The sequence below is a fragment of the Neoarius graeffei genome, chromosome 17, assembly GCF_027579695.1.
Source record: "Neoarius graeffei isolate fNeoGra1 chromosome 17, fNeoGra1.pri, whole genome shotgun sequence".
NCBI lineage: Eukaryota > Metazoa > Chordata > Actinopteri > Siluriformes > Ariidae > Neoarius > Neoarius graeffei.
Window position 1 is genome coordinate 35982194 of NC_083585.1, and position 16335 is coordinate 35998528.

General features: G+C 42.7%; 1 protein-coding gene across 8 annotated transcripts in view; it reads left to right on the top strand.

The window, feature by feature from the left end:
- Positions 1-16335, top strand: part of mkks (MKKS centrosomal shuttling protein) — a 48959-nt gene that overhangs the window by 14727 nt on the left and 17897 nt on the right. For 5 of the 8 annotated variants that reach the window (XM_060944112.1, XM_060944109.1, XM_060944115.1 and 2 more), the window contains 4 exons: positions 2654-3343; positions 7277-7458; positions 11555-11665; positions 11847-15328. In XM_060944112.1, the coding sequence (XP_060800095.1) occupies positions 2654-3343; positions 7277-7458; positions 11555-11665; positions 11847-12275 (1412 nt within the window). In that variant the 3' untranslated portion in view covers positions 12276-15328. Of the gene's footprint in view, positions 1-2653; positions 3344-7276; positions 7459-11554; positions 11666-11846; positions 15350-16335 lie in introns of all 8 variants that reach the window. The other 3 variants (XM_060944111.1, XM_060944113.1, XM_060944114.1) reach the window with 1 other exon arrangement.

Below are 16335 nucleotides of genomic sequence, written 5' to 3' on the forward strand. Positions count from 1 at the left end.
ACAGGGGAGTGCCTCCTCACGCCCCTAGCCCCACTCGGCTCGGTTTGGCTCGCTTCAGCCCCACTCCAAAACCGTGCGAGTTTTGGGTGCTGAGTAGGGCTGAAGCGAGCTGAGTCGTGCTGCTCTGAGGTAGTCGAAACGCGAGCCGCGTCGGGCTGAAGTGAGCTGAAAAAGGGTAGTGGAAAAGGGCCATAAGAGAATTGTTGGTATTGTTTCAGAAATGGAGGTTTTTGATAAATGAGTTGTTGCTGTTATGGAGGGGAAGAACATCCAGAAAACGTTCAGAAATTTCATAACAGCCAGGTTTCTATTGCAGTGTTGCTCAAAATAGAAAATATCTAAAAAAAAAAAAGGTGACAAAACAATTGTGAATGGTCTGTGACTAAAGCTGGGTTTTCTCCTCTTGCTGTAACTCTTACAGAGCACACTATTTTTCAGAAAGGTAGCGTTTCCATTTGCTCGTCATGTAAAGTGGAAGGTCCACTTGTATAAAATTCCTTGCATATACAGTGGTGCTTGAAAGTTTGTGAACCGTTTAGAATTTTCTATATTTCTGCATAAATATGACCTAAAACATCAGATTTTCACACAAGTCATAAAGTAGATAAAGAGAACCCAGTTAAACAAATGAGACAAAAATATTATACTTGGTCATTTATTTACTGAGGAAAATGATCCAATATTACATATCTGTGAGTGGCAAAACTATGTGAACCTCTAGGATTAGCAGTTAATTTGAAGGTGAAATTAGAGTCAGGTGTTTTCAATCAATGGGATGACAATCAGGTGTGAGTGGGCACCCTGTTTTATTTAAAGAACAGGGATCTATCAAAGTCTGATCTTCACAACACATGTTTGTGGAAGTGTATCATGGCATGAATAAAGGAGATTTCTGAGGACCTCAGAAAAAGCGTTGCTGATGCTCATCAGGCTGGAAAAGGTTACAAAACCATCTCTAAAGAGTTTGGACTCCACCAATCCACAGTCAGTCAGATTGTGTACAAATGGAGGAAATTCAAGACCATTGTTACCCTCCCCAGGAATGGTCGACCAACAAAGATCACTCCAAGAGCAAGGCGTGTAATAGTCGGTGAGGTCACAAAGGACCCCAGGGTAACTTCTAAGCAACTGAAGGCCTCTCTCACATTGGCTGATGTTAATGTTCATGAGTCCACCATCAGGAGAACACTGAACAACAATGGAGTGCATGGCAGGGTTGCAAGGAGAAAGCCACTGCTCTCCAAAAAGAACATTGCTGCTCGTCTGCAGTTTGCTAAAGGTCATGTGGACAAGCCAGAAGGCTATTGGAAAAATGTTTTGTGGATGGATGAGTCCAAAATGGAACTTTTTGGTTAAAATGAGAAGTGTTATGCATGGAGAAAGGAAAACACTGCATTCCAGCATAAGAACCTTATCCCATCTGTGAAACATGGTGGTGGTAGTATCATGGTTTGGGCCCATTTTGCTGCATCTGGGCCAGGACGGCTTGCCATCATTGGAACAATGAATTCTGAATTATACCAGTGAATTCTAAAGGAAAATGTCAGGACATCTGTCCATGAACTGAATCTCAAGAGAAGGTGAGTCATGCAGCAAGACAACGACCCTAAGCACACAAGTCGTTCTACCAAAGAACGGTTAAAGAAGAATAAAGTTAATGTTTTGGAATGGCCAAGTCAAAGTCCTGACCTTAATCCAATCGAAATGTTGTGGAAGGACCTGAAGCGAGCAGTTCATGTGAGGAAACCCACCAACATCCCAGAGCTGAAGCTGTTCTGTACGGAGGAACGGACTAAAATTCCTCCAAGCCGGTGTGCAGGACTGATCAACAGTTACCGGAAACGTTTAGTTGCAGTTATTGCTGCACAAGGGGGTCACACCACATACTGAAAGCAAAGGTTCACATACTTTTGCCACTTACAGATATGTAATATTGGATCATTTTCCTCAATAAATAAATGACCAAGTATAATATTTTTGTCTCATTTGTTTAACTGGGTTCTCTTTATCTACTTTTAGGACTTGTGTGAAAATCTGATGATGTTTTAGGTCATATTTATGCAGAAATATAGAAAATTCTAATGGATTCACAAACTTTCAAGTGTGTGGGTGTGAGTAAAATGGTAAAATCAATCAAGTAAATTGACCACAGGCGAAAATTCTAAAGGGTTCACAAACTTTTAAGCACCACTGTAGAGGTCTATCTAAGCAGCTAATGTGCCTCAGTGGCAACAATACATGCATTTTAACCATTCTTTAGTTTATGGCTATAAATAAGGCACTTCAATGTTAATGTTTTGTTTCCTGGTGATGAATTGTCACTTAATGTCATGGACTCTGAACAGATGAGTACTGAAGTTGATGCAGAGAGAATAAACGCAAACTTCTCTGTCCAGTCATCTTTAAACATTTTTTGTTTACATTTTTTTAAAACTAAATCCAGGCACTAAATTCAGGAGTGTGTTCTCTATATCCTAAATCTAGGAGCTAATATAGTGGTTCAGAAACATGGTGTAAACGCCTCCACAGTTGCCTGTTCTGCAACGAAATATTTTTTTTTCCGTAACTACATTTGGAAAATGGCATCATTCCATTGTAAAGCCACACATTATGACTTTCTTACCATATTCTCCCATTTTATTTTCCTTGACAGGAATCTTTTGCCTTGGCCTCATTGAAAATGGAAAGAGGTTGGGACTCGGGCCTGCTGTGACAAGTCGAGTGTATAACTACTTGTTAGAAGAATGCAGGAAGTATCTCGGTACAGATGACTGTGGCTGTAAGGTTCAGGTGGACTTCAGCAGTATTCAATCGCTCATCACTTTAGCTCATACTGTAGTCACGAGCAAACCAGCCTGCATGCTCAACCCTGATGAATCACAACATATCACCTCTCTGACCGTGCAGGCCTTCCTTCAGTCTGTTCCTTCTGCATCATCACACATCTTTGGAAGAACACTTGTTGTGGCCTTAGAAGGACAGCCAGTGAGTGATTCTGCCGTTTACCCTGGAGTACTAGTCGAAGTGCCCATTCTGCACTCTGTGGAACTAAAGAACCGTAATCCTGGTCCATATAAAATCGTGTTATTTGGCACGTCTCTGTCAGGTGACTGCTCTGAAATTGGAGAAGCAGCTTTAGAGATCAAAGTGGGAATAAATCCATGGATGGTGGTCTTGGAGCAGCTGCTGAAGCTCGGCGAGCGAGTGGTTCAGGACGGTGTGGGCGTGTTTGCGTGTCAGAAGGTGATTCACCCAGTGCTGCAGCAGTACTTGAAGGAACATGGGCTGGTGGTCATCGAGCGGCTCGGGCTTGCCCTAATGGAGCCAATTGCCCAAATGACAGGTCAAAGCCATTTTTGTCTCTTCTTGCTACTATTGACAGACAAATGATGAATAAAATGTCACTGTAATATTATAAGGGAAAGGTGCTTATGTTTGAGCCCCAAACCAACAGTAAATCATCTTGCATGAAGATATGAAGTTTATCTTCAAGTCAGCAAAGCAAACAAGTGAAAATATTTTCAGCACAAAGCGATAAACTTCATGCCACCATGTAATTTTCTTTATATTATTTGGACACGTCCACAAAAAAAAAATGTAAGTTAATCAGAAGAATTTTAATTTTGAATCGGTTCGCCATTTTGACAATAGTCAGTAGGAAAACACTGGGAGTGACTTCATCGGAGTGAAATATCGGGAAATATGTCCCTCAGATCCACGATGTATTTGGTATGAAAAATGCAAGTTTTTCAACACGAGAAGATAAACTTCATATCTTCAAGCCAACGTGTGAGATATATAATATATATATATATATATATATATATATATATATTAGTGCTGTCAAGCGATTAAAATATTTAATCGCGATTAATGTCGCGACTGTCATAGTTAACTCGCGATTAATCGCAATTTAATCGCACATTTTTGTCACATGAAAAACCATTGTAATTCTCTTATCAGCATAAAAAAGTGAATGGGCTTGCTCACCGTTCGAACTACGGGGGTACTCGGGGGATCCGAGATCCCCTGAAACAGACATGAGATCCCTTGAAAACATGATTTGGGAAATGTTGGGGGGTCTCTAAAATATTGGCAAAATGATGTTTATTGACATAGCAATCGTGTGTAACGGGAAGCATTTGCATATCCGAAGTGAGCGCGCGATGGAGAGCCGCGCTCTGAGACAAGCGCAAGCACCCCCCAAGGGAAAATAAGGGACCCCCCCCCCGAAAATATTGGCATAGTTCGAACACTGGTTGTACCAATGTTTTTTTTTTATTGCAGAGCATAACACGTCTTGTCACAGCCACTGCAAAGTGGGGCTGGAGCCGCCGATGGGAAAACGAAACCTAAGCCGAGCACCGTGGCTCTTCGGGGGAGGGCAGAGGACTCTGGCTGTGCGGGGCGTGGCATCATGTCACAGAGCGTTAATCTCGCGATAAAAAAATTATCGCCGTTAAAATTGAGTCAAGTTAACGCGTTAATAACGCGACATTTTTGACAGCACTAATATATATATATATATATATATATATATATATATATATATAAAATAATATTATATACACAGGTAGTCGTCGACTTACGACTGCGTTTGGTTATGACTGACCGGTCGTAAACCGATCTGGTCGTAAGTCGGCCTATGTTAAATGAACGTAAGTATATTGTGATGTGTAATGATATTGTAATCATCTTAAAGTCTTATTTTATCAACATTTTCTTATTTCATTACCTTGGCTCATTATTTGGTTTAAGTCGAACACTGCATACTACACTGCGTACAGTACAATTCGTTTAATATGTGCAAAACAAAAAATACGAAATACAGGTGTGAAAAATAGAAAACATTTTAGTTTGAAACATACCAAAATACAAATGTAAAACATAGCAAAATACAAAATTTAGTGACCGCTGGCATCACTGGTGCTTGGCTGTGGGTCGTCTACGTCATCAACTGTTGCAGCGCTCGGGCTGGCAGGAGCATTTGCTTGTTCCATAAACCAGGAGCTGGGGTGGAAACTGTATGACAGAGTGCGCGAGGGAGCGTGAGAGAGACTGCGCATGTGCCTGGAGCTGAGGCGGAAACTGTTGTACGCGGCGAGAGGCGCTGCCGGGAGCTGGGGTGGAAACTGTCGTACGCTCAGCTAGCTCAGCTGGGAAACACTTGCCAGTCATAACCAGACGGTTGTAAAGTCGATTGGTCGTAAGTCGCACTAACTGTATGTGTGTGTCTATCATATATATAAATAAAATAATTTAGACACGGTCACAGACAAAGTCCGCAAATTTATCAAAACAACTCATCGATTTTCTTGCGAGTGACACAGAGACTTATGTCACCGTTTTGGTTCTCCATGTCCCAGATGTGGCTCGTATGAAAGATATGATTGGTGTATTTCCCAGTAAAACACCCGTGTCCGTATAATATAAAGTTTTATGTCTCAAAAACGAACTGATCTAATGTATTAAGCAACATGTTACGTGTGAATAGGATAACATTTATTATTCTGTTCACATTCACTGGATATGAGCAATTATGTGTTCTGATAGCCTCGTAATAGAGTAGCCAATCAGCTCATATACCGTGAGTAGAGAAAAACAAAATGGCGGAGCGTGTTGCTGAACCAACCGAGGAGGAACTAAAAACTCTACTTGAAAATAAAACTCCTAAAATACAAAAAAAATATATCAACAAAATATGGAATAAAAGTATTTGATGGTAAGAGAATTTTTTTTTCCTCCAAGAATTATTATTGTAACATTTTTCCACAAATTGCAACTGTTATTTCGCCAGTTTGTTTACATTCTAAGCAGAAATAATTTTTTCGGACATTTTGTATAAAGATTTTATTTATTGACTTTGCAAAAAATAAAAATGCTCTGTTTCTCAAAATCCAGTGAATGTGAATAGAAAACCAGTTATTCCACTCGATCTCGTCATACATGACTGATGGCCAACTCGGCGCTATGCGCCACGTCAGCTATCAGTCATGTACGACTTGATTTCATGGAATAACTGTTAAATATAAACAATAGATATGTTAGTACATGTATTTATGCATATGAGAGTTTCCTATTAAATATAAGTATATTTTGTGCTTAATAAACTTAGAAATCTTTTTGTGTTAGAAATAAAATATTGACTTCACTGTGAAGATACACTCAGTAGAATGTAGCTCAAATGGAAATGCGTTTCAGAAAAAAAAAATTTGATGGTGAGAGAAATCTTTTAAAACATAGTGTGGTTTACTGTTTCCACTCTAGTTAAGGCCAATTTATGCTGACAACGCAGTCCTCGCAGATGGCGTCGCAGATGGCGTCTGCGTAGCCCCCCCCCTCGCAGACGCTCTGCGCGCACCTCCCAAAAATTGTGACCACCGCAGAAGCCTTGCAGACAAGAGGGCTCCGATTGGTCCACTCTACATCCGCTGTACACGCACTTCCGCTTCCCTACTTTCCCGGTTTGTTTTGTTTTCACGACCGCCATTTTTAAAAACACGAGCGAAGATGGAGCAGCACGAAGAGCGGTTGATTGAGGAAGTGAGGAAGTACGTACATCTATACGACTCCAGTTCTAGTCATTATAAGTAACCGGAGGATAAACACTCCACTAACCACACCCACCAACTACTCCTAGCGACTTCACGCCCCCTTGCGTTGTGGCGGTGAATAACATCGCGCACGCCTATTACTCCCCACTCAACGATAAATTACAACTGTCTGCGAAAAGCTATCTGCGAAAGCCTTGTCGCAAGAGCATGCAGAGGCCCTTAGTGTGGATTGTATGGTTTGTTAAGGAAATAATGACCCATAATTACGTTTATCAGGAAACAAGCTTTGGAAGGATATATGATCCCACATAATGTGATTGTGATGAGTGGGCAGAGCTTAAACATGTCAGAGTTGCTGAATTTCAGATAATGTGGTAAAACAGTGAAATAAATGTTTGTTTGGGTATTTCTATTACTAAAGTTTAAGTGTAGAGATGTTTATAGATGCAGTTTATCCAGAAATCTTACACATGATGACATCAAATGCCTGACTCTGAGTAGGACTTTTGCTTTGATTGTATTTTTAGAACGTTGTAACACAGGTGCTGAAATGTGTTTTCTCGGATACTTGGCATTCATGAAGACCTTTTTTCCTTTTCTTGCTGACCAAAAAGCTCATCCTGCAGTCACTCGACCATTTTGCAGACGCGTATTCAGAGTAACATTTATAACATGGTTCCAGCCCATTTACAAGCAATTCACAGCTCTTCTGTGTGTTTCAGGCGCTCTGATTATGGCGTCTTTCTGCTCCCCACTTCCAGCCAAAGCATATGGGCAGATCGGAGGACTCCATCTGCACCGCAGTGGATCTAAAGAGTTTCTCCAGCTCCTTCCATCTGGAGAGGCAGCCATTAACACGATGGTGCTCTGTCACAGGAACGAAACGATGTTAGAGGAGCTCAAGGTTAATCAGTGCTAGCGTATTGGAAATTCTTTTTTAAGGCACATTCAGAAAGTTTTCAGACTCCGTAACGTGTTAGACTTTCTTTAAAACGGATTAAAGTTGGGTGAAATCGTATTAATCTGCAAAACATGCTTTATAATGGAAAAGCATCAACATGATTTCACAAAGTCTTACGTAAAGGTATTAAAAGTTGCTGAGGGAAAAGTAAAGGGGACTGAGGACTTTCTGAATGCACCATATGTTCGAGTAAAGCAAAGAACCGGATCAAGTTTAAAGGTCCTTATTTGAGGCTTTGTTTGAGACGCATTCATCTATACGACCCCAGTGAGAGATCACAGAGAATCGGGTCTTGTAAATGTATAGTTTAGAAGGCAGGTAGTGGTGGAAGATTTACCAGCAGGCTGTAAATAAGAAACCGGGGAAAAGAGTGTTTTTTTTTTTTTTTTTTTAAATCAAGTCTGTACTGCAGAACTGAAAAACCACAAATGATTTATACATAACTTCTTGCAAAGCTGCTGCACATGTGGCTGTTTCATTTTGCTTTTGTAGGTTTATTTTGTTTTCCTGAATGGACTCCCTTTTTGTTCAAGTATCTGAGCTTGACAGACCAAAAAATGACCAATACACACCTCGGGTCTCCGCGGATCCTTAAAAAGTCTTATTTTTAATATGTGTTTTTTAAGGTCTTAAAAAGCATTATATTTCGCTATTTTTTGAGCTATGGTATTAAATTTCACATGGGAGGTATTAAATTTCATCCGGGTAGCCTACGGTAAATGAAAAAAAAACATATGTCTGGATTTTTTTTCCGCGCTAACGTTATTTATTCAACCAGCGTCGTTTGTTATCAAGATGCTGAACAAGTAGCACAAGAGCCGTTGTGTGTCTAGCACTAGTTCTAATAGCGCAGGAACCACGCCACAGGGGGCAGTGTGTTCTTTTATCCATGTAGTAGAACCACTGAGAGTAGAGCAGACGAGGAAGAAGTGGTTGAACTTGAACATGAGCGGAGATGGGGAAGTGTAAGGCCGAATCCCATTTCACCCCTTGGACCAACCCCTTGGCCCTTCCCCTCCATTTTGCGCGTTCACGTGAAGGGGTAGGGGTATCCCAATCCCAGTTAACGCGGAGGGGTAGGGGAAGGGGTAGGGCTTCTGTACCCCTCCAAACGGAGATTTTCCTGGAGCAGACTCCGAACGAAGGGGTTTGAGTGATTTCCCACAATGCCATGCGGATTTCAGCGAGATTTCATGCGGATTTCATAAAGATGGCGGTTCCCGCGGCGAAAGATTGTCATAAATGTATTTTCTCCATTATTTACGTGTTTTAAGTTGTTATCCAGAGGAAACACGCCGCTTGATTCGCTTTCGAGCTGAGAATGAGTAGCGATTTCTGAAATCCAAGCTGCTGCTAAAAAGCTTTGGGAGTGAGTATTGTTTTTGGTTGCTTTACTGCGTACGTTTTGTTCTGTTATTCTCGCTTTTATTGTTTACATGAGTGTTCTGACACCTCATTCTGTCGGATGTGGTGCACGAAGCGCCAAAGATATCCCATTCAGTGGTGTTAGTTAACAAATCACACCCTGCCAGCAGAGATTTCTGGCTCTGACTGTAGCGGCTGGTCGCAGCCAATGACGCATTTGGTCGCGTTTTGCTAACGTAAACGCTGACGGAGGTACGCGATGACGTATGCGATCGTTGAAGGGCTATCCCAATACGTAGGGGTTGAATTTCAAGCCCTATCCCTTGTAGCTCAGTTTCAAGGGGAAGGGCCAAGGGGAAGGGGGAGGGGAAGGCAGAGGGGAAGGGGTAGAAATTAGAATTGGGATTGGGCCTAAGTTTAGTAACAAGTGGCTTGAGGAGCCAAAACACAAAAGTTTCAATCAAGCGGCGTGTTTCCTCTGGATAACAACTTAAAACACGTAAATAATGGAGAAAATACATTTATGACAATCTTTCGCCGCGGGAACCGCCATCTTTCTGAAATCCGCATGAAATCTCGCTGAAATCCGCATGGCATTGTGGGAAATCACTCAAACCCCTTCGTTCGGAGTCTGCTCCAGGAAAATCTCCATTTGGAGGGGTACAGAAGCCCTACCCCTTCCCCTACCCCTCCGCGTTAACTGGGATTGGGATACCCCTACCCCTTCACGTGAACGCGCAAAATGGAGGGGAAGGGCCAAGGGGTTGGTCCAAGGGGTGAAATGGGATTCGGCCTTAGACACGTTATAAAATACAACAGGAATGATGTGGCTGGATAACGGAAAAAATGGATAAAATGGATAACGGAAAGTTCATAAAATGGATAACGGTAATGGTGAAAATTATAAGTTGGCCTTATAAGTGCCAACAGATATTCAAGGTATAAGTAGATGAAATGAACATAAAAGGGGTCTTATTTTCAACTAAAGTGTACTGCAGATGTAGGGAGTTGAAACATTTTCTGAATGAGCTAGTTGGCCCCTTTAAATAAACGGGTATCTATTCATACAGTGAGATCGCCAAAGTTTAATAAACTGAAAATGCAATAACTGTAATTTTGAAGTAGATGATGTATAGGACATGTGTCGCTTGTGTCTTGTGACTTATTGTAAAAATGATATAAAGGGTTCAAAATCGCATAGTTACAAATATAATAGTAACTTCATATGATAATATTAACCACTGGTTATTTCAGAGAGGAAAAAAATGGGGACACTATTGCTTCCATTCGGGACAATACAACACAGAATTTGGGACCACTGGGGGACACAAAGAAAAAAAGTTAATTTCGAGCCCTGGTCTCCGGGTCCCAGCACAAGTGCTTTCGCGGCATTCGCCCCAACCGCTATGCTGAAGGCAGAAATACTGTGGGTTCTGCAGAAGATGCACTTATTTATTTAAAAAAAATGCTTTGAACTTAACCTAGAGTGTGCTTTTTTTTTTTACTGTACGTATTTGTTCCGCGGTAGTGGTCTTATTTTTTATACTCAGTGGTCTTAAAATGGTCTTAAAAAGTATTATTTTTGCTGGTCAGAAATGTGCAGAGACCCTGTAGAGAGCGTGCACGTGACGTCACGAGGTCACGTGATATTTGTTTATCTGCCATCTTGGACGGCATGGCCGCGCATAGAACTTAGACAAACCCGTTCTAATTATCAAGTGTGTGGGAGTAGATCTTTTGAGAATTGGTTATATCTTGTTCAGCATTTGGTTGTACCAATAGACGGGGCCAAAAGGAGGGCCTGTCATTTTATAGATTCCCCGCAGACGAGGAGAGACGCGCAAAATGGGTGTCCGCTGTGCGAAGAGAAAACTGGTACCCCAGCTCTACCAGCCGAATTTGTAGTGAACACTTCATATCAGGTAGGTGTAATCTTCTAATTCAATACTCCTAGTACATCTGTTAAGTTGATTTTCGGATTGATAGCGGTGATTTGTGATATGTTTTTGTATGAAAAAAATACATATTTACAACCCTGTCATTATCTGGAACTGAGTTTAGATTTCGAACATTCTTACGATAAAACGTCCTGCATAGTCTCTTTATGATAAACGTCTTGATGCCACTTACCCGTGAGGTTATCAAGTAGACTTCCTTCTTCGGAACCTTCCAGAGGTATAGTTGGGATACCCATCCCGCAACAAAATATTTATAAGCTTCCAGGCTCTTGTAAGCTTTGAGGGCTTTGCCAGTGTAACACGATTCACGATTAACAAGAAAATTGTAAATGTCGTGGTAGGCCAGATCGGGCAAATCGCCGGCACCGCAGCTCCGAATTTCCCTGAACAAGGATTGCGGCAAGTTGTACGGATCTGCAATCCCCAACCTGGAACACTTTTCCACGTAACGCTGCCTCACGTCACATTCAAGATGCTGAACAAACTTAGACAAGTTATCGCGCGATGTAGATGGGGTATTTTCCGAATTTTCTTAGGGATTACTCCCTGGATCCATTACGCTCGCGCAAGGTAAACAATCCTGAAGCCGTCCAATATGGCGGAGTAAACACGGACGGGTCACGTGACTGCACATCCTCTATACAGCTTTGACCAGATAAATAAATAACCGAGTCTTTCTGTGGGCTTGTTTTTTCTTTTACTGCATTGTTTTGAAGGTGACGTGTCAGAGAGCAGAGCATGTACTGCGACTGACTCTGAAGGAGCCTTATATGCTAATCGGAGGAGGCTGTACAGAGACGGTGCTGTCTGCTTACATAAAATACACAGTGAGCACCTGTTTGTATCTAATGAGAAAAAAAAATCTGCTTAAAATATATGCTCTAAGCAAATTGCTTTCGACCCTCTGAGATAGCATCCTGTCCCTCAAATTGCATTTCTTCAGCTACTCCATGCATTTACGTGTGTGTGTGTGTGTATACTCTATTTGATGTGTTCTATTCCCCACAGAGTGAGTCTAAGGCCAGTGAAGCAGCTGCAGCTCTAAAGTGCTCACGTGCGGAGTTCCTCCTCGCTACAGAGGCGTTCTGCTGCTCTCTGCAGTCTGTGGCTCTTTCTTTAGACCATGATAACCAACACTTTCTCATGGACTTGACTCATGCTCATTGCTGGGTTGCAGAAGAGGATGCACACGCTCAAACCACAATTTTGCACCCCTGCAGTTGTGGCTTGGTAAAGGCAAGGGCCGATCTCGAGAAGATCTTTCTTAATATTCCTCTCAAGACAGCACATCACTCCTTCCTGCCCGCACCCATCACATCCGATGTTCAGCCAGGACTGTTGGACTCGTTCACTGCCAAGCTCAATGCCCTGAATGTTGCTGTAGAGACTGCTAATCTTGTGCTGAGTGCAAAATATATTATTAGGGATGTGAATTAATTGGGTTTATGTTTGTAAATGAGTTTGTTTGGTATGTCATATGGAAAACAAGGAAGGATTGTGGCATGTAGTTCTTGTGTCTAAACGTTACGTGGAGACGTTCATTTTGGAGAAGATTACTGCTTGGTCCGTTTGGACATTCTGTGATTTTCAGAATTCTGTATTTTTATAAATTATTAGCGAAGCCTATAGAGGCACCGGTCTGTATTTGTATGTTAAACCGTGTTCAAGCGTGTTTAAGAATGTAATTGGCGCGCCAGCCTCAGGTAGCGATTCCACAGTTCTATTGTGGTGCCACTGTGTACTGACCATCGAAGTGTCCTGTTATATAAGCTTGGTGTATGACATGATCCTCTGTGGTCCAGAGCGCTGTCTAGGAAAGGCACGGATCTTGCAACGTCAGTTTGAATCTTGGCATCGATATAAAAAGCTGAGCTCGGATCTGCACAGGTCTCTAGTTATTTATAACAAAAGAAATGATTAGTATTTAAGGGTGACTTTTATCACTCATATTTTATTTTTGTTTGTTTAAATTATATTGGCTCAGAGTATTAGTGCAAATTCCTTGCTCAACTGAGCTGCCGAAAAGCTTTTGTATTGCCCATCACAGATCTATTATACTAAACGGATCCTTTTCTCGATATCCGTTTTTCTTTTCACACAAAACCAAAAAGCTCTATTTTTGTCTTGTCGGACAGTAGAACCCAGTTTCAAAGTCACATAGTGTGTACCGAACTCCAGGAACTTATGTTTTGTCGTTAGATTAGATTAGATTACGCTACGTTCACACTGCAAGGCTTAATGCTCAATTCCGATTTTTTTGTGAAATCCGATTTTTTTGTGAGGTCGTTCACATTAACAAATATATGCGACTTGTATGTGATCCTCAGTATGAACGAAAAGCGACCTAAAAGTGTTCCGCATGCGCATTGCAGGATACGACGACGTCACACGCAGTGAGCATGGCCAGTGTTTACGGAAGTAAAACCGCCCGGTTGCGGTATGACCCATCCAATCTAGCTTGAATAGCTGCATCCCCCCAAATGGAAATCAGCTCCCTAACCTCTGCGTCCTTCCATTGAGAAGATTCAGAACCTTCACAGCCCGAAGCGTCCCTCGCACTGATGTCATGCGCAGGGGCGCAGATACGTTTTTTGAACTGGGGGGGACAAAGCTGCCAGCAAACCAACCCCAACCCCGATATGCCTGTCAAACTTGTTGTTAGTAACCATAGCAACCAAGCTCGAGCTCGCAACCTGTGCAGTCTGCGCAGCTCAACCAACCGAATATCAGTCTTTGTTTTGTTTTATGTGAGTTGTTGCAACTATGTATGTACTGCTGTGCACCTCAATAAACCGAATGGTAATTAGTCTTTTGATTTTTCCGTGAGGTTTGCCTTATGCAAAGAAAGACAGCATAGACGTTTTTTCCTCCCTATAAGTGGGGGGGACCGAACGAGGTGAATTTAAATCTGGGTGGGACGAGTCCCACCCTCTATCTGTGCCCGTGGTCATGCGCCATGTTGTTGTAACTTTTTTTTGAGAGACCCGCCGCCTACTTCAGCGCAGAATAGTGACGTTTGTGGCTTGTTGATGACGTGTAAGTCGGATGAATGCGACCTGGCGGTTCAGACTGAAGTCGCATATGAAAAGAGCGGATAGGAATCGGAATTAGGACCACATATCCAAACGGCCTGGGTCGGATTTGAAAAAATCGGATCTGTGTCGTTCATATTGTCAATAAAAGATCGGATACAGGTCACATATGGGCGAAAAGATCGGATTTGAGTCACTTCAGCCTGCAGTGTGAACATAGCCTTAGATTCACTTTATTGATCCCACATTGGGGAAATTCACGTGTTACAGTAGCAAGAAATTGTCATACAGATAACAAATAAAAATTAGACAAACAAAAAATTAAAAAGATTGATGAGAGATGGCAGAGGTAGCAGTGGTGAAGTAATGCAAATATAACAACAAACAGGTTATTGGTGCTACATTACAAGTTGTGGGTGTTTATACAGTCTGACAGCAGTAGGTATGAATGACCTGCGGTATCTCTCCTTCTTATACCGTGGGTGTAGCAGTCTACTACTAAACGAGCTGCTTAAAGCCCCCACAGCCTCATGTAGGGGGTGAGAGGGGTTCTCCATGATTGAGGTCAGCTTGGCGAACATCCTCCTCTCACCCACCACCTCAGTGGAGTCCAGAGGACAGTCCAAGACTGAGCCAGCCCTTCTGACCAGTTTAAGTTTCTTCCTGTCCCTCTCTGAACTTCCGCAGACCACAGCGTAGAAAATTGCTGATGCCACCACAGAGTCATTAAAAAGTCCTAAGCAGTGTCCTGCACACACCAAAAGACCTCAGTCTTCTCAACAGGTGGAGACGACTTTGGCCCTTCTTGTACAGGACATCTGTGCTGTTTGTCCAGTCCAGTTTGTTGTTGAGGTGAACACCCAGGTATTTGTACTCCACCATGATCTCAACGTCCAAACCCTGGACGTTCACTGGTGCAATTTGAGGAGCCGTCCTGAAATCGATCACCACCTCCTTCGTCTTGCTGGCGTTGATGCGCAGATGGTTCAGTTCGCACCAGGCGACCAAGTTGGTGATGACCTCTCTGTACTCCAGATCGTCCCCCTCTGACACACGTCCAACGATGGCTGTATCATCTGAGAACTTCTGGAGGTGGCAGCTGTCCGTGTTGTAGCTGAAGTCAGATGTGTAAAGTGAAAAAAGGAAAGGAGAGAGCACTGTACCCTGTGGAGCCTCCGTGCTGCAGACTACCACGTCAGAGACACAGTTGCAGAGCCTCACGTACTGCGGTCTGTTAATGAGGTAGCCGATGATCCATACAGCCACGTGGCAGTCGACACCAGCTCTCTCCAGCTTCCCCCTAAGCAGTGATGGCTGGATTGTGCTGAAAGCACTGGAGAAGTCAAAGAACATGACTCTCACAGTGCTCCCAGTGCCTTCCAGGTGTAAAAGTGACCGGTGCAGCCGGTAGATGACAGCGTCATCCACACCAGTGCCCGGTCGATATGCGAACTGCAGGTGAAAAACTTTTTTTCTGATGTAAGTAAAAAATACTTATCTGTAAAAGATAACTTTTAAAAACAGTAATGGTAAAAAATAATAATAAACATGAAAAGAGAGCAAGAGGGGAAAGTAAGACACTGTCTTTGCTATCATGTAAATGATAACAGCAACTACCATGAACATTCCACAGCATGAAGTGTAAAATCATTATTTATTAAATAATCAATGGTAATTGTTGTTAAATAGCTTGGTATAAGAGGAGTGAAACGCTTTTGGAAAGTACTCTTATAGGAAAGTAATAAACTTCTAGGTGATAAAGTGCCTGGGCGTTGTGTCAGGTGGGGTTTACATTAGACCGTATCAGCGGATCATCAGATTAACGTTTTTAAAACGATTAGCGTGCACACAGCAACACCAATACACGGATACGCTCGGCTACGCAGGCATCCTGCGCTCCAAATCACTCCGCCCTGAACAGCGAGTGCCCTCTGGAGGGTGCGCACTCCGGCCCTGTGCAGCTCACAGAGCGCGCGAGTGAAGTGCACGAGCAGTGATTCGGGACTGAGCCGCTGTGTGTGTGATCCCAGCGCATATCACTTACCACTTGCAAGTGGAAGGATGGCAAGCCTAAAGACAATCATAACTACACAATGGGCAGTATTTGCATCAGTATTTGCAGTATTTTCATACTTTTATACTCTTTAATGAAAGGTGATACAAGGCAGAAGTCCGCGCTGTTTTTCAGCAGTCGCGTCACGTGACCAACGCCAGCGAATCAGGAAAGTGGATGTCACAGTGACGTTGTCCAATGACGACGCCAGCTAGAGCTCAGCACAGCGTATCCGCGTATTCTCAATGTTTACACAGCACCGGAGCTGACACGATCTGGATTGAATACGTGGACCCTGGCGGATTCCCGTTTCCTGGCGTTTCCAGGCGGTTTAATGTAAACGGACAGTGCATCCACGAAGAAAACGAGACAGATACGGTCTAATGTAAACTTGGCCTCAGACTGCATCACC